This window comes from Protomyctophum parallelum, assembly GCF_964188405.1.
Source record: "Protomyctophum parallelum genome assembly, chromosome: 8".
Classification (NCBI taxonomy): domain Eukaryota; kingdom Metazoa; phylum Chordata; class Actinopteri; order Myctophiformes; family Myctophidae; genus Protomyctophum; species Protomyctophum parallelum.
The window spans coordinates 27,689,714-27,713,006 of record NC_139703.1 but is presented as its reverse complement, the minus strand read 5'-3'; the positions used below and the strand labels follow the sequence as shown (position 1 = coordinate 27,713,006).

The following is a 23,293-nucleotide window of genomic DNA, read 5'->3' as shown; positions in this document are numbered from 1 at the left end:
CATAATACATAATTGTATTGTGTAATTGTACCTCCGAATCTGCAACACATTTTGGGTCTTTACCATCCATTTCCTGGATGGTATTTAAAAGGGTATATTTCAATCATTTTAAAGGTAAAATATCTTAATTCATTCGGATTAATTTGCGTACATTCAAACTTCTCTCAAAGGTTCTATTTCATTGTCTTAAAGTGACAGCACTATTGGTTCCAACTCTGGGTTTTCTAAAATGGTTCTTATGGTCTCAAACTTACAGTCCTATATTCCTGTAACGAATAAGGTAGTTTCTTTGGGTTTTACATGTACCTGGTGGTCTGGACATTATAATTTAAGGTCCTGGTTCAGACTTACATTATTCACTTATATAAAATATAAAATAAAAACATTCTCATCATAATGGTTAAATTAGAACCATCAAAGACCGTTTTGCATTTGTGTGACTGAAGGGCCACATTTCATACACACAAGTCAAGGCAGTTTATGAGATTGGCTATAGCTTGGACTGGTCATTTGGGTTTTAGGAGGAGTCAGAGCTGTGTGTCATTACATAACAGCGGAATGCGATGACTGGTGTTGCTCACATTTAATGTGTTTAAAGGAACCCATATTAACCCATATTCAACAAGGACATGAAGACATCATATCGTTGGTCCCCACTAATACTAAGGCCGGGGCTCCACTGCAGCCATCGGGTGTCCGTCAGTGCCGTGTCACAGTCAGAGTCAGGGAATGTTCCCTTTTAATCAACGAAGGGTGTTCCACCGCCGTTCCATGACTTTTGCACTGGTTAATTTTTTTACGCCGTCGCACCGCTGTCCTGACGGCCTTGTCATGTATAAAATATATAAAATATGATTAAATGTAATCGCATTGTATAATTAAATGTATTTACGGCTTGGTTGAATGCTGGAATCACACATAATGTGATTTACAACAACTAAACGTTGCTCTCGATAATAGACGATTCCGTAATAAAAAAAATCAATTCCATTTGATCAGCATTCAACACTTGGCCACTTCAAGGCGACCGTGTTGCACTGGGCAGACGGCCAACGAAAGATACCAACATACCAAGATAGCTGTCTAAATACTTCATTAAAGGGGAATTCCACTCATTTTCAACATTTTACTATGTCATTAATATACCTTAGAGCTGTTGTGTGGAAATAATAATAAAAAAGTCCCCCCATTCTGTGTTTCCTAGAACTGGAGGTCTGAAAAAAACCATTAACATGGTGAAACACATCTTGATGATGTCATCAAGATGACATAATCATGAGTGGTTTCCCCTTTAATGTCAACAAAGTCCACACCCATAACACCAGAGGGAGTTCAATGTGCAACCCAGATTCGGCACAAACAAGGGACTAAATTATTTTCGCTTCTATGCCACCAAAGTGTGGAAAGCCCTACCAACAGTCATTAAGACATGCAAATCTCTTGACTCCTTCAAAACCGCTCTCAAAGGGCACCTACGGACGGCTGCAATTCGAAACTGGCCCCCGTAAAATCTGAATCCCCCACCCACCCCTTTTCCCCCTCAATGTTTCTTTTCCCCCTTTTTACCTCCTCTATGATGATTTCTTGTTTTTGGCTATAGTATTGTATATTTGTATGAATCTAAATGTTATGATGAATTAAACATGGCGGACCCTAGTGTAATGCTTTATGGTGTCGTCCACAGTTAACAGTTTTGTATTGAGTTGTGCTTGAAATGTACTATAATTCTCTGTTAATAAATACTTCAATCAATCAATGAAACCCTAATCTGCTCACTGCAAATACCCTAAATATGCCTTAATCCAATATGCCAACATTGACAACCTATTATAAGGCAATATTATCTAAATTTCATTATGCTTTAAATAGCATGTGACGTGTCAAACTACAGTAGGGGGTTTTCATGATTCTGAATCCATTCCAAGCATGTTTTGCACAAAAAACACTCCTTGGGGCTAAAAACGGCCATAGCCGTCATCACAAATGTGATGAGGTCAGCACATTTTGTGGACATTTGGGTAAGTGGTTATGGCCAAATGTAGCCCAAGGAGTGTTTTTCATGCAAAACTAATGCTTGGAATGGATTCAGTAAATGTTGAGATATGATCTATAGGCCTATTGTGTATATATGAAACCTTTTATTCTGAAGGACTGAGATGCTAACAGGAAGTGCCTATTTACTGTGTGTATAAATTGGCTAAATAAACGCCCCTCGTCAGATCTGTTGTGTGTCAACATGAAGCTGACACGGATGATGTGAACTGACGCTGCTGCCTACATGTGTCTTACTTATTTCCTCCGTATATTCGACTTATATCCGACTAGCTCCAGTCCTAGGCTGTCTAGATTCCTCCTATCGCTGTAATGGCAGCTCTGCCAACAGGTTATGGGCCCAGCAGGACGAAGCATAATGGAAGCCAGTGGAGTCGGATTTGTTTTGATGGAGCGGAACTTGAACGGAACGGAACGGAACTTTGAATTATGGTTGGGGACATTTCTCGGGCACTTACGGCTTAAAGGGCTGAAACACACCATACTGAACGAGCCTGATATCGACGACGAAGATGTGCTCGATGGGGACGAAGCTGCAGCGAGAGCTGCTGAAACCGAAGCAAGAGCCGCTGAGGACGCTGAGAAAAATGAGGACGCATACGCTGAGCTAATTCAAGTGCTCAACGATAAAAGTTTGTCTTTGATTATGCGTGATGCAGCAGACGATGGGAGGAAGGCGTTACAAATTCTGAAGGATCACTATGCTGGCAAGGTGATTAGTTTGTACACAGAGCTTACGTCGCTCCAGAAGGCTGCTAATGAAACAATTACAGACTATATTATACGAGCGGAAACTGCTATCACGGCACTGAGGAATGCGGAAGAGACTTTGAGTGACGGCTTACTGACAGCTATGATTCTGAAAGGGCTACCAGATTAATATAAGCCATTTTCCATCCACATTACACAAAGTGACGACAAGATCACCTTCGCCGAGTTTAAAACCAAACTGAGGAGTTACAAGATCACTGAAAAGTTCAGTAGCATTTCCGGGTATGACAGCGTGATGAGAATAAGAGGCAGGGACAAAGACGTGAGACTGTCCTGTTACAACTGGGCCAGCGGGGGCATAAAGCTTTTGATTGTGAAGATGATGCCGGTCAGAGAGAACAGAAACAGTGGTGCAGTCTTTGCAAAAGTCCCACGCACAACGATACCAACTGCAGACGGAGAAGACGGAGAGATAACGTCAATGTGACGCAGGATGAAGAGGCGCACACGTTCACCTTCAAGGTGGGCCAGGTGAACCACGACTTGGACGGCGCCGGGAGACCGAAGCAGAGACTGTCAGGGCATTGCTCTGAGCATTGGGCTGATGGTCGACACCGGGGCTACGTCACACATTGTGACCGACGTGAAGAAGTTCCCAAACTTCGACGAGAGTTTCGAGCCACGGAAGCATGTTCTGGAGATGGCTGATGGAGTGAGGGCCTCTGGCATAGCGCTGAAGAGAGGTGCTGCAATAGTTTGCCTGAGAGATGACAAGGGCCGAGAGGTGGAAACGATGCTGAAGGGGGCGCTGTATGTCCCATCCTTTCCCCAAGACCTTTTCTCAGTCAACGCAGCTATATCCAACGGAGCCACAGTCTTCTTCAAAGAGAGACAGAACAAGATGCAGAGTCAGAGATGAGTGATCTGGTTGACATTCAGGCAGGTGAAAGTAGTGTCAAGCTAAATCTGATGACCAGGGAAATGTAACCTTTGATTATTGTTATGGAGTTATGAGAGAACATGATGAATTTACCCTGACTATACTGCCAGAGGGCAAGAATGCAGTGGGGGATGCAAACAGAAACAGGCTGATGCATGATTGTCATAACACAGTAAAACAAAAGAAAAGAAGGAAAAATAAGTGTTCATTTGTGTTTGGGTGATATCTGATTATGTGATTTATGTATTGCTAGTATTTGAAAAGTAATGTATTTGAGAAATGACATGGGTATTTGAACTTTTATTGGTTTTGAAATGGATTATTTATTTTGAACAAAGTGATAATGTGAAAAGATTGTGTAAAATAAGTTGAGATTCAAGGTTTAACATTACATTTATTGCATTTTATTGTTTACCAATATGTGATCAAGTGGGGGTGTTGAGATATGATCTATATTGTGTAGTGCCTATTTACTGTGTGTATAAATTGGCTAAATAAACGCCCCTTGTCAGATCTGTTGTGTAACAACATGAAGCTGACGAGGATGATGTGAACTGACGCTGCTGCCTACATGTGTCTTATTTATTTCCTCCGTATATTCGACTTATATCCGACTAGCTCCTAGGCTGTCTAAATTCCTCCTATCGCTGTAATGGCAGCTCTGCCAACAGTAAAAAAAAAAAAAAAACTAGTTTGACATGCTACTTAAATGCTACTTTCGTCACCCTTATCCTTATCCCTAAACTTCTTTGCCTTGTTTTACTATTTTGCTAAACATTTTTGAATAGTTAAAATGGCTAGTCTACAAGCTCACAACGTGTCAATGTAGATTGGCTAGTTGAACTATTCAAAAATGTTTTTCAAAATAGTAAAAAAAAGGTTTAGGGATAAGGGGTTTAGCGGTGACGAAAATGAAGCCCCTAATGTCCTGTCAGAATCAGTTGAGAAACTAAATAAAGCAATTTAGTCCAACCTAAGAGGAATGTTTTTCTTTAATTACTGGACTTTCTGTCTACACTCTACAGCCTTGCTCTTCAATAAGTAATAAGTATCAATACAATACACAAACAATGACTCCACTGAATGCATCAACCTTTCTAGTTGTTATAATCAGCTGTTAATCACTATTATCTGACAGCAGCTTTGTGTATATCACAATGACAATGATTGTACTCACCGTATTTAGATAGGGTATATTGAACAGTGACAGAACAAACCCGATCGCTACAGGAAAAAATGACCTAGAGAGTAGAAGACAACAATGTGTCATGAACAGACAAAGCATTACACTTGTTTACAATAGGGCCCACCATTTTCAATTCATCAAAACAATTAGAGGCGTACGAATATACACATGCCATTGAGACAGTGGCGTGCACAGACATTTAGAGGGGCAGGTGCTCAAGTGAAAAAAGGGCACCTTGTGCAGCGAGTGGAACCAGCCGGTTGCCTTAATAGTGTGAGATTTGAATCAAGAATTGATCAATGTCACCATGGTCCACATACTGTACTGTACACTGTACCAATTTCTTTTTCATTGCATTGAGAATATATACACATGTCACATAAACACAAATGTATTGTAAACCCTGGTTCAAATTATTTTCAGATGGCGGTTCACGCTACGGCCGGCCAAATACACATTCCTTTACACTAAAATGTTTGTCTGAATTGACTTACTTGAACAGAAGTACAAAGCCATATGTCTCCACTGCCATGCCAATGATTGGCCAGCGGAAGAGCACCAAGGCTACGCCTCCTAGGAAGAAGGTGGAGCCTCGTAGCTTGTGCCTCTGGAAGAAGAAGTGGGTCGTCCTCCGGAGACCAATGATCAACGCCAAGCCAGTCAAGAAGAGAATCTTTGGCAGCAAAGAAAGAACAAAGCATCCATATCTATTAACCCATTCTGACCTGAGATCAGATTCTAAAAAAATGTTCTTCTACATCTTCTACATGTCAGTGGTTCTTCGATTTTTCAAAAATAGCAGACCTACAAGCTCGTAGTGTGCCACTCGGTGACGCGCTATGAGCTTGTAGATCTGCTATTTTTCAATAGCTAAAGTATAACATAATGCTAACACCAAAAGGGGTTCCCGCCCAAGCTAATTCATTGCACTCTTCTGGTGGCATGATGTGCTTTTTGTGGTCAGTTAAAATCTTAAATGTTAGACATAACATTTTGTATAGATCTAGCCCTTGTATGGAAGGGCTAGATTGCAATAACATTATTCTGATTAAATGAATGTATTTTGAATTGTCATGTACAGTACAGTACAGTACAGTACAGTACAGTACAGTACAGTACAGTATAGTACAGTACAGTACAGTACAGTACAGTACAGTACAGTACAGTACAGTACAGTACAGTACAGTAATATTTTGGATTACAGCCACAGAAAGCAAGGTTTCATTCTTGCAAGGTGTTTTTACTGTTTTCCCCCCAACATTCACATCTCTATAGTAAGTAGCTTCAGTGTCGTTTTGCATTCTGTGTGAGATAGTGAGTCTTTCACATCATTTTGAAACCTGCACAAGTGAGACTTTGAGTTTTCTTGCCAAATAGAGTACAGTAGAAGACTCGATCAGATGAATAATTCAATTATTGCATGTCGGATGGCGGGCCCGTTTCAATTGAAAAACATGTGTGAAAAATTCACAACGTTAAAGCTTATTCTTGGGTATAAAAAAATAAATCTATACGGTACATTGTAGATACCCCCCCCCCCCCAGGTTTAATAATAATATCTAAAATGGATATAGCACTTTTCCCCTAAGATACTTTACATGGTGGGGAAGAGGAAGCAGCAAATAAAAACAAAAGTTAGCTACGGAAAGCAATAATGAAGAGGTGGGTGTTGAGGGCTGTTTTGAAGGTTTGGAACGTGGGGGAATCTCTGAGAGTTTTGGGGAGTGCAATTGTAACTCCTAAGAATGCAGCTATCCACAAACCAGCACGTATCTTATTTATGTTGTTTTACAACAAATGATCTCTTATTATTTGGACTGTGATCAACGTGAAATGTTTGTTTGAGCTACTCACATTCCCAAATGCCAACAAGACAGAGTCAAAGTACAACAGCACACCGAAAAGCAGAAAGAATAGGCCGAATCCTGTTAGACCAACTCCAATTTCTGGAACACAGACAAGCATTACATTACGATTAGGATGAAGACAGATGAGAAACATCAGTAGTCTGTGTCAAGTCTTTGTCATGGAAGAACAACCAATAAATAAATATTGAAATAAACAACCTATAAAGCTCCTATTTGCTGGAACTTTCTCAGTTATGTAATTCAAGCTAGGAAATGTTGTCCTGATGAAATAAAATAAAATATATTTTTTAGAATAATAATCTCAAATTGGAAAGTGAATTGACACCCCACGTGGGCCATTATTATCACATCTCCAGTATTGGCTTCCATGCAATGTGTTCAGGTTCAAAGTCAAAGGTCTTTATAAACATATCTCACCTCTAACATTACACGTCACTATGCTCTACTCAAAGTACCGTGTCACTCTTTGCAGTCATCTATACCTCAGCGCTCGCTGACCAAAACCTCAGATGGCATCGACACAGAGAAGAACGTGGTGTTGTGGAAAACCACTTACTTGCGACGTCAAGCATAATTCCTTATTTCTTTCTTTTCCCGCCTGCCTTCTTTCGCTCACTTTGGCCTCTCCAGTTCTGCTCTCCCACAGCCTTGCTTGCCTTTCTTCTGTGGTGATTTCTGGAGAACTGGTGCGTTCATTCCTTTTCTCAAAGGCTGACCTTTGAGCCTCAGGCCCTTTACCGCATATAGGCTGGTGTAGTAATCATTAACCAAACTACAGATTGGACACAGAGATGGGTTAATGAGATCATCAGTTATCATTCAATTCAATTCAATTCAATTCAAAGGGCTTTATTGGCATGAGAAAACATACGTTTACATTGCCAAAGCTGGGTACCTGCATGAGGTTTCATCAAAAACTAGAGAAGTGTGCTCCTCTTGAGCACAAGTCTCCGAAATGTATTCATGATGTTCGAGTCCGCAATAAAACAAATCACATCTTCGAAAATCATGAAACATTTTCTTGATTGATTTAAAAAAAAAAAACATAAAATTATGGATGTGCGACCATATGGATATGCCTACTTTTTGATGTATGGTGGAGTTTGGGTCTAGCACTCCACTGAAAACTACATTTCTGATGCGCAACCTCTTTTTCCCATTTAATTATTCATTAGTATAGACTAGTTAGTCTAAATTAGTGGGCAATGATGTTTATACAACAATAACAATTACAACAATATTTAAATATTAGTATAGAATCAATATCCGTTCAAATATTCTTGCCATAAACACAGGGGAGAGTAGACACAGACTTTCTCTGGGTTCAGAGAATAGGGTACACGACGGCTCCGGACATTTGTGGATGGGGGAGCTATAGGGGGGGCTGGTTTTTTTTAAGTGTGACACAACAATGCAAATCATTATTGTGACACCGTCACCGGCTAATTTCCAAATAGAATGATTCAGGTCGAGACAGAAAAGAAGGTTGAGTTCAACTTTATTCCCTATTAATGTTACAGGCTGACGGAGGCAAAAAGGTGTGCACTTTAATTGTCCTTCAGACAAAATAAACAATTAAGCAGCCATTGTTTCTCTTCTCTTCCGAGAACTCTAAACTATTCTGCAACGCCTTCATCCAATTAATCAATTATAATGAACTTTGCCTAATTTTACATTCCTTGGGCTCTTCGGGGCAGTGGCAGCACAGCATACACAGACCGCAGTTTGAGAGATCTGGAGAGTGTAAATGGACGGACACACACACACACACACACACACACACACACTAGTGTTGTCACGACTCACGATACTGGATTTTCAACTTTGATATGATATTTGTAAAAGTATTGATATTTCGATACCATGCAACCACGGCACGTGCAGTATTGTGCACTTTCATTGTTTTTAAAATGTTTATTCTTTTTATTATTATTATGCCTACAATTATTATTATTTTAGGTTTATAATCCATACTATGTATAATAATATTACTATGCCTATAATTATTATAATAATAATTATTATAATAATAATTATTGGTTTATAATCCATAGTTACTATGTATAATATTATTATTATTATTATACATAGTAACTATGGATGATGACAACCACATCATCTTGGTTTCTATTCCTTATTTATAACTCTAGTTAATGTTCTATTCAGATATTAATCAATGCATCATGGCCAGCATACTCAAACTACTATTATCATTTTAATATCCGGAATCCCCCCGCGCATGCACGCACACACACACACACACACACACACACACACACACACACACACACACACACTGCAACGATCCTGTTGCAACGTTAGCTTGCTAGCCTAGCAAGGTTGTGTTTACTGTTGATAGCTTTAGCAGCTATCGCTAACATGAGGAACAGCAACAACAAGTCCTCTTTGGCTCTCCGTGTTCATCGGATTCTTTATCTTACATAAAGAAATACGAGCGACCTGTTAAATAAGTTAAAGGTATATTCAGTGATTTCACTTAATTCAAATATCACTTATTTTTTTGTTTTGTTGTGATAATCCTCCCTACTATAGAGTGTGCTGGCCATATAAGGAGTTCCTCCCTGTCCCCAGTTAACCCCTGGGGGTCAAAAAACCTTAGGTTTCGTTTTTGACTCTCTATCCTGATTGGACGAAAGGCTGGGTCCCACAGCCAAAAACGAAACCTAAGGTTTTCTGAGTGAAATCACTGAATATACCTTTAAGAACACAGCGTGGGGACAAAAGTCACAGTGACAGAACAAGACAGACTTGTACTGAGCGTATGTGACTGTGAGGCTGCGGGCTGAGAGGATGACTCCCTCCGCAGCTCCGCTCCCAAGGCTCAGGAGGGAGGGGGCTGTTTGACTGTACTGTGTGCTGGGCACTGAGCATGTCTTAACGGGAGAACGGAGCGGCACTAAAAGTCAGGTTATGGATTATTTCAGCATTCCAAAAATAAAAAGTATGATTTTATAGTAATGATTTATATAAAAGTAAGTCAATTCTGTCTTTCATATATTTTATTTATACCATGAATATTTTTCATCACAGTTAGGTTTGTGGGCAGGGGGTGCTTAGGGGGGGCTAAGCCTCCAGCAGGGGGGGCTAAAGCCCCCCTTAGCCCCCCCCCCCCCCCCCCCTGGCGCCGTCGCTAATAACACCCAGTACACTGGGACAGCTGTGGGATGAAGCTGACCTCACTCGCTGCACCACAATACCACACTCTCTGAAGGATTCTGAAGGAGCTCTCTGAAGGAGAATTAAGTGTTATTCTGGATGGCCTTCAAAATATGTTTTGAAGACAAGAGAATGGGACACCTGGTGGGCTCGAACAAGATGATCTTGGGAATATCTAGAGAACCTCTCAACACATTGCGCCACAGTGCTTGCTGTTCCATCGTCACAGTGTGACTGTGAAAGCCTTGCAGTCTCTCCTCCTCTATTTGACGATTCTGAAAGTGTTTTACAGTGTGACTCAGTAGTAGGCAAGTCTGTCTGTCTGTCTGCCTGTGAGACAGTCCGGGGCTAATCTCACAAACTGTTGAACTGATCAGTTCCATATTCCTTGCGCTCGCTGCCAGTATAGGCCAAGGCCAACATTCTTTTAAATATTAAACTTTCAACATCAATGGCAATCAGAGCAGGCTGAAACCTTGCCCAAAATATGGAGTCGTACATCACACATAAATCATAGCATCACAGGTACAGGAACTGACCTCATAGACTGGCCACACAAAGTCTGAAATCATTATTTTTTTAAATCATAATCTTGAATCTTAACCGTATAAATCATAAGGTTTGACATGCTGGCCTTTCAGTGTGGAGCTGACTTGTGGTTGTGGTTGCGGTCCCACGACTGCACGTAGTTTATGGGTGCACATATGATTGGTTCATTTTCTTCATTATGATGGTCTTTTCTTGACTATTATTTGCAGAGTCAAAGGTAATGTTCCTGGGCAAGTGGTTACAGTGGTGGCAGATACATTGTATTTTCAAACAATGCCTATCCATCATCCCTGTAAATCCACTGTAAATCAGTGGATTTCCATGAAACGTCCCCATGTTTCGACCAACAAACAGAATGCGTACCACAAACTGTGTTGGTTAATTTACAGTTAATCCCAATTAACTCCTACACAAACATGTTTACTGGTAATTTGTTTCTAATTTGAAATGCATGGAAACAGTTAATTTTGAGAATGTAACCAAAAACCAAACTTGGCTTAACTTCAACTCTTAACGAGCTTACACTTAAAGGTATATTCAGTGATTTCACTCAAAAAACCTTAGGTTTCGTTTTTGGCTGTGGGACCCAGCCTTTCGTCCAATCAGGATAGAGAGTCAAAAACGAAACCTAAGGTTTTTTGACCCCCAGGGGTTAACTGGGGACAGGGAGGAACTCCTTATATGGCCAGCACACTCTATAGTAGGGAGGATTATCACAACAAAACAAAAAAATAAGTGATATTTGAATTAAGTGAAATCACTGAATATACCTTTAAGACGGAGGGTGGAGGTGAGATTTATTGCAGATGAATTGATTACAGTATGGAGCTGGGATTGAGTGAATGGACAGAGAAGTGACTGACAGTATGATAACAGAATGATAACGGAATGATGACAGTATGATGAGGAGGTGACAGTGGAAGGGCTTTGGCGCGGGCCCCCTGGAGACGGGCCAGAGCCTCGGCTCGGATCCTGCCTGGCGGAGGCAGGGGGGCTCTTGAGCCTGCCCCCCTGGGGCCGACCTGGTGGAGCCTGCTGCTGGGCGGCGTCGGGGAGGTGGCGGGTACCTGAACGGAAGCACAGATGAGTGACGGGAAGGAAGAAGAGAGCTTATAAAGGGGTGCGGACAAGGTAACGTTGATCTGATTGGAGCAGACGAGTGATGGATCGTTACAGCTCTAAGTTGAACTGGCGTCAAAGACTAACACTACTACTACTACCCTAGCATCCCATTTTAGTCCATATAATAGGCAAACCATAGGTGAAAATAAATGGTAGATCTACAAGCTTGTATATTTGCAGCAAAGATATTTGGTGCGCAGGGAAATAAGGAGGGGTATAGACATATGCGGGAACCCGGTATCACGTTTTTCTATAAAATACTGAACCTGTGATGGCTTGAATACAAGAAGAATTTCTGTATAGCCAACTATAGCCAATTCAAATCTGAATGATAGATGTTTAATCCCATAAATCGAGAGATAATGTATATAAATCTTTGTGAGTGTTTGGACAAACATATGTAACTTTAGTAGTAGGTCCAAGGAATTCAGGGTGGAAACATATTGTTCAACCATATAAGTTTCTAAAGTTATAGCCCGATATGTAATGCGGGTTGCTCCTCTATGAGCCCGATTTGAAAAACTTGTTTTATTTTGCTTACTAGAGTGCGATGTGCATTCAAAGTCATGCCTTCAATGTCCTTTATGATATGCTGTACGTTCCCCGGTGCTGGTGGTGCATCATTTCAGTCAAATGATAGATCTCCATGCTGCACATGTCACGTCCTGTCCCAGGATGTGACATGCTGAGTCCGCCACCTGTATGTTCTCGCCTGCCTACCCTGTGTGTTTCCCTGCCCCCCGACCTACCAGAGAGACAGTTTCCACCTGTATGTTCTCTCCTACCTACCCTGTGTGTTTCCCTGCCCCCCGACCTACCAGAGAGACAGTTTCCAACTGTATGTTCTCTCCTACCTACCCTGTGTGTTTCCCTGCCCCCCGACCTACCAGAGAGACAGTTTCCAACTGTATGTTCTCTCCTACCTACCCTGTGTGTTTCCCTGCCCCCCGACCTACCAGAGAGACAGTTTCCACCTGTATGTTCTCTCCTACCTACCCTGTGTGTTTCCCTGCCCCCCCGACCTACCAGAGAGACAGTTTCCACCTGTATGTTCTCTTCTGCCTACCCTGTGTGTTTCCCTGCCCCGTGACCTACCAGAGAGACAGTTTCCACCTGTATGTTCTCTCCTACCTACCCTGTGTGTTTCCCTGCCCCCCGACCTACCAGAGAGACAGTTTCCACCTGTATGTTCTCTCCTACCTACCCTGTGTGTTTCCCTGCCCCCCCGACCTACCAGAGAGACAGTTTCCACCTGTATGTTCTCTTCTGCCTACCCTGTGTGTTTCCCTGCCCCCCCGACCTACCAGAGAGACAGTTTCCACCTGTATGTTCTCTCCTGCCTACCCTGTGTGTTTCCCTGCCCCGTGACCTACCAGAGAGACAGTTTCCACCTGTATGTTCTCTCCTACCTACCCTGTGTGTTTCCCTGCCCCCCCGACCTACCAGAGAGACAGTTTCCACCTGTATGTTCTCTTCTGCCTACCCTGTGTGTTTCCCTGCCCCGTGACCTACCAGAGAGACAGTTTCCACCTGTATGTTCTCTCCTACCTACCCTGTGTGTTTCCCTGCCCCTGACCTGATGTTTCTGATGTTTAAGTAAAGGGCTTAATGTTACGCCTGGTGTTGGCTCTCTGCATTGTGGTTCCACTTACTCCGGGTTGGTAAGCATATGACAGCACATTCTGAGAGTCCACATTGAAATAAATGCTTTGTTAATTTTTAAACATCAAAAGACAAAAATGTAATATGTTCTCTTGAAGGTCAGTAGGCTACTTTGCATAGTATTCTTCTGCAAAGGAAAGGAACTTAAACACATTTCATGCTCCAGCACCTGAACTGTCGTAGGGGGGGGACATTGAAGTACATTGAATTAAACAAAATATTTGTGAACGAACATAATTTTCTTAAGTGGATCAATACATCTTTTAAATGGAACATAACCGTTTTTGGAACATGAACACAACATATTTTAAGTGGAACAATACATCTTTGAAGTGGAACTCAAGTGGAACAAAAGGAAAGAATTAAAGTTGTAGTTGAAGCATCTTTCATCTAAAAGTTCTCAGACCATCATTAAGTAGGGAACTCCAACAAATACAACAATAACCCTTGGGTTAAGTCACCACAGTCATAATTTGAACACATCACTTTTCGCTTCATCCAAGTTACAGTTTTCCTCCTCAGAATGCCAACACAACTAAAGTCCATTGTTTCTGTCGACAATACATCAGTCCCATGGCCATAGTTGCACTTCAAAGCCATCCAAGAAATACACATCGTGGCTCACTGGTCACTATGCGTTGCCTTACAAATGTCCACACTTGTGCCAAGGTATACTGCATGATCTCTGTTAAGCTGGAAAACCTTTCCTTTGATGTACTACTTTGTTTCAAGGACTTCTGTTCAAGAATTGGCCTGCTGAGCTGTACATATATGTCCAGAAATGTTTCACAGGATGTCTCATAGGACGAAGTGTACAGACATCAGTACTGACTGATCTGATTGGTCAGGAGCAGGGGTCACTGCTATAACTGTAGTGTTGGAGAGTTCCAGTGAACCAGAAGAGATTACGGTAATCGGTAGATAATCGTATGCGTTTAAAATGAATTGGCATAGCGTACACAGCCATGCATCTAACAAAATACTTTGTCCAGCTCAAACATTCTGTGCATGATCCATGGTATAATTCTTGGCTTGCATTATTAGATCTATTTATTCAATAGTTTGATCCCAGAGTGATCCAAGTGTTACGTTTCAGTATCCTGCTCTTTACGAGTCATGGGTCATGACTACAGGAATCAGTTTGAATGGGCCAAAGTGTGGGAAAGTATGAGAGCTTATAGTCCTCAACCATTAAGCCCTTCATTAAATACGTAAGCTACTTTGTCTATAGTAGCCGATCTACTTATACTGTATAAGCTTTTAATGTTTTGTCATACAGACCTGTGATCTTTTTGCCATAACCTTTGACCAGTTTGTGGTATAGCCTGATGTTGAATAGGAAATTGTGGAGCGCAGCAATCCAGGAATCCCGAGTTGGTGTTGACCTCACTCTCGCAGCAACTAACTAACTAACTGTGGTAGCCACTTTGTGAGTCGCCTCATTGGACTCGGTTTAGTGTAAATACATAATAATCACATACAACAGCCCAGTGTGATATAAAAATCTGATATTTGGAAATCAATGAGATGTTTTCTAAATTATATAAGCAACACACAATATAAATAAAACTTGAGTGCAGGGCAGGGGTATTCAACTGGCGATTCGCGGGCAAGATTTAACTATGAAACCATGCGTTTTTGTCACGACACCTAACCCACAATCCCCGTCACTCTGTCACGACACCTAACTAGCAATCCCCGGCACTCACCCCAGGCAAGCCCTCAGATCATCGCAACATCACGTGACATCAGACCCCATATATGGTGCCCAGGTCATTGTGACATCACGTGACATCATGGATGGATATATAGTAAATGCGACCTGCTGTCGCAGTTAAGCCCATATATGTAGAACCCTGATGTCATCAATATTGGCCAGCGCCTCATCTGACCTCAAACCCTTAGATCTCCATATGTCAGAACCTGACATTCCATAATGTTGATCCTTCCCCATCCATCATTCCTCTTCGATGTCTCCCTTTTGACTGATACCTGTCCATTCAAATTCTAGACGGGCCCGCCCCAAAGTTATTCGTGCAGCCGCACCCGGCAGCCGGCGAAAACTATAGTTCTCAACAGGCCCGAAAATGAAGGCCCGGCCCTACCTGGGCCCTCATCAGACAAACCCTGTACACTCAAGAGAATGTCCCCGCTACCACCCTTAGATTTCCATATACTGTTTGGAGCTGACCTGGTCTTGACATTCCGTTGATCCAAGTTGATCTGACCTCATCAAACCCTGTACACTCAAGACATGCTCCTTATGGGAAGTACAGAATTCATTCCATGTTGATCTGACCCCCCCATTCCGTTAACGAGGCCGATAAGGGCGATACTTCTCGCACTCAGGCGTCTTACTGGTATTATTTTGGAGAGAAATGAGACAGACTGTCACTTTAGACTAGAGCACTGATGAGGGTGTGTGTGTGTGTTTACAGCTTGTGCACGTTGACGCTCGTTAACGTCAAGGCAATTATGTTTATGCACCGTCAAATAGGTCTACATCTATTCTAAGGTAGCATATACATGCATAGACATACTGTACAATATATTATCCTGCTCATTACTGGGCATTACTTTATACATAAATCTTCATGTTTGAGAACAAAATGCATTTTGAGAACCCACAAATGTCCATGCTTCGCGTGCATGCTGTGCACTGCAGCCCCCCCACACACAAGGTTTTAAGTAGTTTCACAGCTGAAATTCCAGTTAGGCTGAAAAATACAATATAAATTATACAAAATGTATTTTTTAATAGTTCTCTTTCCAGTCCATTAGAAAGGGAAAACAGTGAAACTCAGCCCAGATCTGCTTTTCAGCTTTATTGGTTCAGAGTTCAGACATACATACAGTTTGATATAACAAAGTCTGTAGGATATTATCAAGGAGCCACTTGATACGATTAACCTCAGTAGTATCCGTATTTTTGGCAGTGATACTCACGATCAATTATGTGATTAAAATAACAGCAGTACTAATGTGGTCATTCCAGACAGCGAGACATACAAAATACTGTGGGGAATTCAGAATAATCTAGAGAAAGACATTATTTGTATACATTCACTTTATTGCAATTTGTTTTTGTTTTTTTTCTAAAGCAAGCATACTCTTTTTTAATTTTTGTTTAAATATTGTTTGCATAGTTCAAGCAGTCTGTGTAATTTTCCCCAAATAGCAACAGTTAATATTGATATTAAGGTATACTGTAATCGAAATTGGAAATATTATGTACATTGACCAATGTGCTAAATGTCTCTTTATTCCCATTAGCCATAAATGCTACATCTTTTATCAAATATTGGACACGGCTTACTTGGCTGTTTTGCATTGCTCAACGCCTCCGATGCCAATTGTTCCAAAAATACGTATATTCTGGGCCTTCAAGACAATGCTCAAAAGCAATAAATTAAAAAAATATCTCGGCAATAGTCGTCTCTCCCACACTAACTTGTGAAAAATGCTTAACATTGTGGAATTAAGTGTTTAAAAATCTAACCTTTCCGCTGAAACCTCGTATTTGTCATCAAATACCCATGCGTCTAAAAAAATATGTACTGCCTTTTATGACCTTATTATTCCCTTTCTCGAAAAAAAAGAAAAAGAAAAATAGAAATATTCTTTTTTTGTTTCCTTTTGTCTAGTGAGAGCCATAAACTGCTTTCTTTGTAATATACAAATGCCTTTTTGTTCACTTTCCGCAGTTCACTTAACACAGTAGCTTTGAATCTGTATACATACATATCTCTTCATAGAGGTCCATCTCCTTTCGGGCCCCTTCATAGATGTGAGGGGGAAAACGGGACCGGACTGTGTTGGGGTAGTGGGTCGGGTGGGGTGTCTGAGCCCCGGCTGTGATTAAACTAGGAACAGCAAGCACATTTTCCTTATCAAGAGCCATAACCAGAATGCAAAGCAATAGTCATGAGGCAAAGGAATGTTCTGGAACATTCCTTTCCAAAACATTGCGGTCGTCTGCGCCCAAGACGGCCATTCTGAATGCGGGCCACAACAAAATAACAGCATATTGGCTCTGAGGCGTAAACCATACGGGATTTGTTCAATAAATTATAGAAACACAATTCATTAAAGTGAGATTGATCTTCCCACTTGTAAAGTCTGGTCAAAAATAAAGATTGCTACTTTGGGGGTAGAGAGGAATCTACTGTAAATCGGTTGTGCTGAGGTACTGTAATATAGAGGCATCTGTAATCTCACCTCACTGTAACAACTGAACTCATAGCAGTTTGGAATCATATTAATGTAATCTTTACCGGTCAAATTCAACACCAGATCACTCTTGAGTCTTTACAAACTTTTAGGGATGTAACGATATTTGAAAAAAAAAAAAAAAGCCTTATAATATCATGATAACAAGTCCATGATACAATATTTATCTCAATATTTGATAAAGAAAAAAAGAAGAAATAACTGAAATCCTTTGGACACAACTTAATATCTCATGTGTGTGTCATAATGTGAGCTATGACGGTAGTGCTGCTGAGTAGTGTGTGAAGTCCAACCCATCTGTGGTGTTCATTTGAGGCTCTGTGGCACTTGAGTTTTTATCTTTTGGTACAGAGCTGGTATAGCATTGTTTGACTAAAGCCTGATTTATGCTGTCTCACACCGAAAATAGTGGACGACCGGAACGTACAAGATGGGCTTGAAGATACACTACTTTTGGTGTCAGGAACAGACGCGCAAATTAAGTATACCGGTAGGTTAAACGAGGCATAAAGTATGCCTAACGTTTGGTATTCATCTGCTAGTTTCTTACAGGAGGACTGTTGTTGGAAAATAGCAGATCTACAAGCTCATAGCGCGCCACCGAGTGGCGCACTACGAGCTCGTAGGTCTGCTATTTTTGAAAAAAATCAGTGATGATCGATGTGAACTCTGCTGCTGTCACTCTCATATTGGCCTATTGGTGGTGCCGTCACGGGCCCACGACAATATTGAGATATTTCTTTTCGCGAAAACATCGGTATCGTTACATCCCCACTAACTTTAAATTAAATTAACACCACCCTTTTTGTTGAGCTGGTATGAGGTTCAGAATAATGGCACAGCATATTGTGATGAAATGTCGGGATATGTAAAAACATGAACATTATCTGATTCAAATGACTGCATCGTAAGCCGTTGGCCCATCTTTACACAAACTAGTGTTCTCAACTAGCACACTTACACTTCTAAGGTCACTTCACTTTTTTTTGCTGACATCTTTCCACATACTATTTACCATTTATAAATGTATATCCAACATATTTTACCTATATGTTTAGGCAATCACTGACATAAAGTCTCAGAGACTATGATTAATGCTAAACAACAATGTCAAGTTACAAGAGAGCCAGGTATTGAAAGTGGTTTCTGGTGAAAATGGGTGCAGCGGTTTGGGGGTCATGGTGACATGTCGGAGTTAGGCATCACAGTGAGTTCAAAGGGAGAGTCCTCGGGGGGTGTGTCCATGGGGAGGGAGGGTGCACACTTGTGTGGGACTATTGTAAAATGGCCAAGCCTTGTGTTCTGTCCATGTAATTGTCCCCTAGTCTTGACATGATCAAAGGCCGTCTGCAATTTGACATGGTCTACAACGATGACCCAGAGATCAAGCTGTGGCTCCACTAAAATAATGTCCCTTTATAGTGTCCGTATTGTTGCCACTTGCTGTCTGACTTGTCAACATCTGTGATGTTCCTCTGCATGTCTTTCTTTGACATCTTTCCATTGCTTCCTTCCCTGGAGATATACTAAATGTCCCCTTTTACACGTCACAAGTATACCCTCAGGTCACAGGACCTCTCCGTCATGGCATAGAGCATGTATCGGTGTCCTTCGAAGACCTCTCCTTTGTGGACGCCATCTTGAGCGGAATTATCCAGAAATGTTTTGTCATGTATGATGTGAAGCTGGTAAGAGTTCTGGAGAATGCCCTCACTTCTAAAATCAGGCTAGTTCTGTAAGTGTCACATTATCACTGAGAAACAACAGATTAGAGAGACATTCCACAGTAGGCTGAATTCAAAGAAATAAACTGTATATTTCCATGTGATTCTATGTCTGTGGTCTGTTGTAGCGGATGTCTTTTTGCATTTAGTTTTGGCAGAGTAGGCGAAGGGTGTTTAGTAGAATGAGTAATAGGAGTTAAGTGGAAGAGGCCAAGGGACGAGTATACATTTTCAGTCTCTGTCCTTTTGGGTGACAGTCGTCGTCCATCTTCCAGGGAAGTTCCTTTGAAGACTTGCCACCTCCGTATCCAGTTCTCAACACACACAAAGTGAACGATGAGTGATATAAAAACCTTCTTTTTTCTTTGGGGTTCATCTGTAATATTGAATTGTCCAAGTTAATCATCAGAAAGAGCCTCCGTCGAACTTGACGGCTGCCAAGGCTTGAGCTAGAGAGAGAGCAGGGAACAGAGAACAGGGGGTCAGGGAACAGAGAACATGTAGTGGGTCAGGGAGAGTTGAAGAGAAAAGTTCACGCTTTGACTCAAATTGAGCCTTTTGGTGGCGAACATTGTCATTGTCAGTAAATTGCACCTATTATTGCATTATTATTGCAACACTCTTTGATGGTTTTTTTGGTGCATAAAATAACCGATCTGCATGGATGACATTTCCTGATCTATTGAGATGTAAGACAACAGATTTCCTGAGACTCACAAAAAAAGATTTGCCAGACTATTAAATCAAAGCCCTAACAAAAACCCCTAGAGAATGGCACATTTAAAACGTTGCATTGTGAATGACTTTGGACACCCAGATATCATTCCGTTGACTCCGTTCCATATGGTTTCTGCATTCAATTATGGTTCCCAGCTTTTTTGGAAGTAGCATATGGCCTTAACTGATGCGTGACTGGATGCTTCCTTCTCACAGAGGCAGCTAAAAAAAGAGTCAGATAATCTATTCCAGCACACCTTTTATCGTCTCTTTATTAATTTATTTAAAAAAACGTTTTGAGACAGATGTCTTGAGGATTGCAGATGCGAATTACAATTTCCTGTTCAATCAAATAAACTGAAACTGCTGCAACAGAGCAATTGCATGCAAAACTCGAGAGCTGGCGTGACTAAAGAGGAATCATTGGCTCATGGTCCAATATGCTTGATTCACAGTATCTGGTCCTTTCAGCCCTGCAAAATATTTTATTCAAATGTATTGTATTAATAAAATAAAATAAAACGTGACCTCATGCGGAATCAAAAGGCAGAGAGAAACATGCAGGCAGGGGGGAAGGACCTCAAAGGAAAAACGGGGTAAACCAGTGGTTCTCAAAACTTTTCATTTGAAGGACCCCATTATGTCTTACACTTACAGAGATAAAGTGCAGTGCAAATCATTTCAAGTGTTTCAACCGGCCAGTGAAATGGGGTTTCCGGTATATACACTAAGTAAGTAATACTGCACTAATTGTGTATCTGTTCATGGCGTAGGCTAATTATTTACAGTATATCCCCCAAAAATCATCAAGGATGAATTGAACCTTTGGGATGAATAAATACTTCACAGAAATGTAGTTTAACTTTGTACACTCTGAGGACGTAGAAATGGACCCATATGGGTCCATATTTGTACACTCTCAGAGTTACCTGGGGGGGTCACTGTACACTCTGAGGACGTAGAAATGGACCCATATGGGTCCATATTTGTACACTCTCAGAGTTACCTGGGGGGGTCACTGTACACTCTGAGGACGTAGAAATGGACCCATATGGGTCCATATTTGTACACTCTCAGAGTTACCTGGGGGGTCACTGTACACTCTGAGGACGTAGAAATGGACCCATATGGGTCCATATTTGTACACTCTCAGAGTTACCTGGGGGGTCACTGTACACTCTGAGGAGGTAGAAATGGGTCCATATTTGTACACTCTCAGAGTTACCTGGGGGGTCACTGTACACTCTGAGGAGGTAGAAATGGACCCATATGGGTCCATATTTGTACACTCTCAGAGTTACCTGGGGGGTCACTGTACACTCTGAGGAGGTAGAAATGGACCCATATGGGTCCATATTTGTACACTCTCAGAGTTACCTGGGGGGTCACTGTACACTCTGAGGAGGTAGAAATGGACCCATATGGGTCCATATTTGTACACTCTCAGAGTTACCTGGGGGGTCACTGTACACTCTGAGGACGTAGAAATGGACCCATATGGGTCCATATTTGTACACTCTCAGAGTTACCTGGGGGGTCACTGTACACTCTGAGGAGGTAGAAATGGACCCATATGGGTCCATATTTGTACACTCTCAGAGTTACCTGGGGGGTCACTGTACACTCTGAGGAGGTAGAAATGGACCCATATTGTCGCGTTTATTCCGGGTGGTGGGCTCATTATAATATTAAGTGCCGACCCAGCTTATATATGTAACTACATGTTGTGTTGTATATGTATAGATGTTAGTGTTACTAAGGAAGTTCACTGCCTATATAGATATACTCTGTGTTATATAAGAACAGAAATCCTCTTATCAACCAATTACAGTATCTCAGGGATGTAGATATTAATACAGTAAATTGGGGGGTAAAATGTGTTGTACTACCTACTGCTAGAAGGAATGTTTTGGACGCATACTAGTGGGACACAAGTCAATAAGTGATGACTACCAGCACAGGGAAGGAAGTGTCAAATGTCGAGAGGCGTGTGCTCACAGAGACAATGCAGATATGCGTGACCCGTTTTATTCATTCGTAAGCAATGTGACAAAGCAGGAACATGGCGTTTGCGTGAGTCTTTATAATGTGTTAATAAGTACGGTAAATACTCTGTCATAGTGATACGCTTGTGCAGTCGTTAGATCTGTGAATTAATAGTATGTGTTTGTGTTTCTTTTGTGTGTTTCAGTTTATTACCTAATGCTACTAACGCGACTGAAGTCGCGACCTCTGAATCTTGTGCTAATGATTAAGAGCATTTAGTTGTGGAAGCTATTGAACTATATCTAAACACGGGCCAGACAAAGCAAATAGGGCTTTTACTGTACACAAGTTTAGTAGAAGTGTGTTTGTACGTGTGTGAGTGTGTTATGAGTTATTAGTAATAAAATGGCCGGAAAATAAGTGAATGTTTGAGAGCCTTATTACAACTTGGAGGAAGTGTGTGTTTGAGTAATATAACGGTGTGTGTTTAAATCACAATTACTATCCTGTTTGTTACACCCCCATGCGGAGGGTTGAATCAATAGTTGAACAAAGTTATGAAACAGCAAAGTTTAATTATATCCGTACACATATGGGTCCATATTTGTACACTCTCAGAGTTACCTGGGGGGTCACTGTACACTCTGAGGAGGTAGAAATGGGTCCATATTTGTACACTCTCAGAGTTACCTGGGGGGTCACTGTACACTCTGAGGAGGTAGAAATGGACCCATATGGGTCCATATTTGTACACTCTCAGAGTTACCTGGGGGGTCACTGTACACTCTGAGGAGGTAGAAATGGACCCATATGGGTCCATATTTGTACACTCTCAGAGTTACCTGGGGGGTCACTGTACACTCTGAGGACGTAGAAATGGACCCATATGGGTCCATATTTGTACACTCTCAGAGTTACCTGGGGGGTCACTGTACACTCTGAGGACCACTGGGGTAGAAACGGTGGACGTCAACAACGTGTGGTGGAAAAGGGAGACTCACCTTCACACACTCACACCTTCATGATGCGGGCAGAGTCAGGGAAGTCGGCAGAGGAAGGGGGAGGGGCACGGCTGGTGGGGGAGGTGGGGGGACTGGGGGCGCACTGGGCTGCAGTGGAATGTGGGGGTGGGAGGAAGGTATAGGGTGGTGTGTAGATTAGGTAGGAATGACAAAAAAGACAAAACAAAAAAAGTTATAATAAAAGAATGCGAGAACAGTGACAGTGCAATGTAAATGGGTAGGTAACATGAGGAAGGAACATTCCTTTACAAGGAAGGGCAGCCACACGCGCGTGTCAACACAACATGAGCCTGCGTGTATGTACAGTATGTGGGATGCAAAACTATAGAAACGAAATAAAACTGTAT

The 23,293-nt window shown here is 41.6% G+C and overlaps 1 protein-coding gene across 9 annotated transcripts in view; it reads right to left on the bottom strand.

The window, feature by feature from the left end:
• Positions 1-16,083: 16,083 nt before the first annotated feature.
• plekha6 (pleckstrin homology domain containing, family A member 6) overlaps positions 16,084-23,293 on the bottom strand; it is a 184,443-nt gene continuing 177,233 nt past the window's right edge. For all 9 annotated transcript variants that reach the window (XM_083770540.1, XM_083770541.1, XM_083770535.1 and 6 more), the window contains 2 exons: positions 22,926-23,033; positions 16,084-19,670 (listed from right to left, as the gene is read on the bottom strand). In XM_083770540.1, coding sequence (XP_083626666.1) covers positions 22,936-23,033 — 98 coding nt within the window. In that variant the 3' untranslated portion in view covers positions 16,084-19,670; positions 22,926-22,935. The remainder of the gene's footprint in view (positions 19,671-22,925; positions 23,034-23,293) is intronic.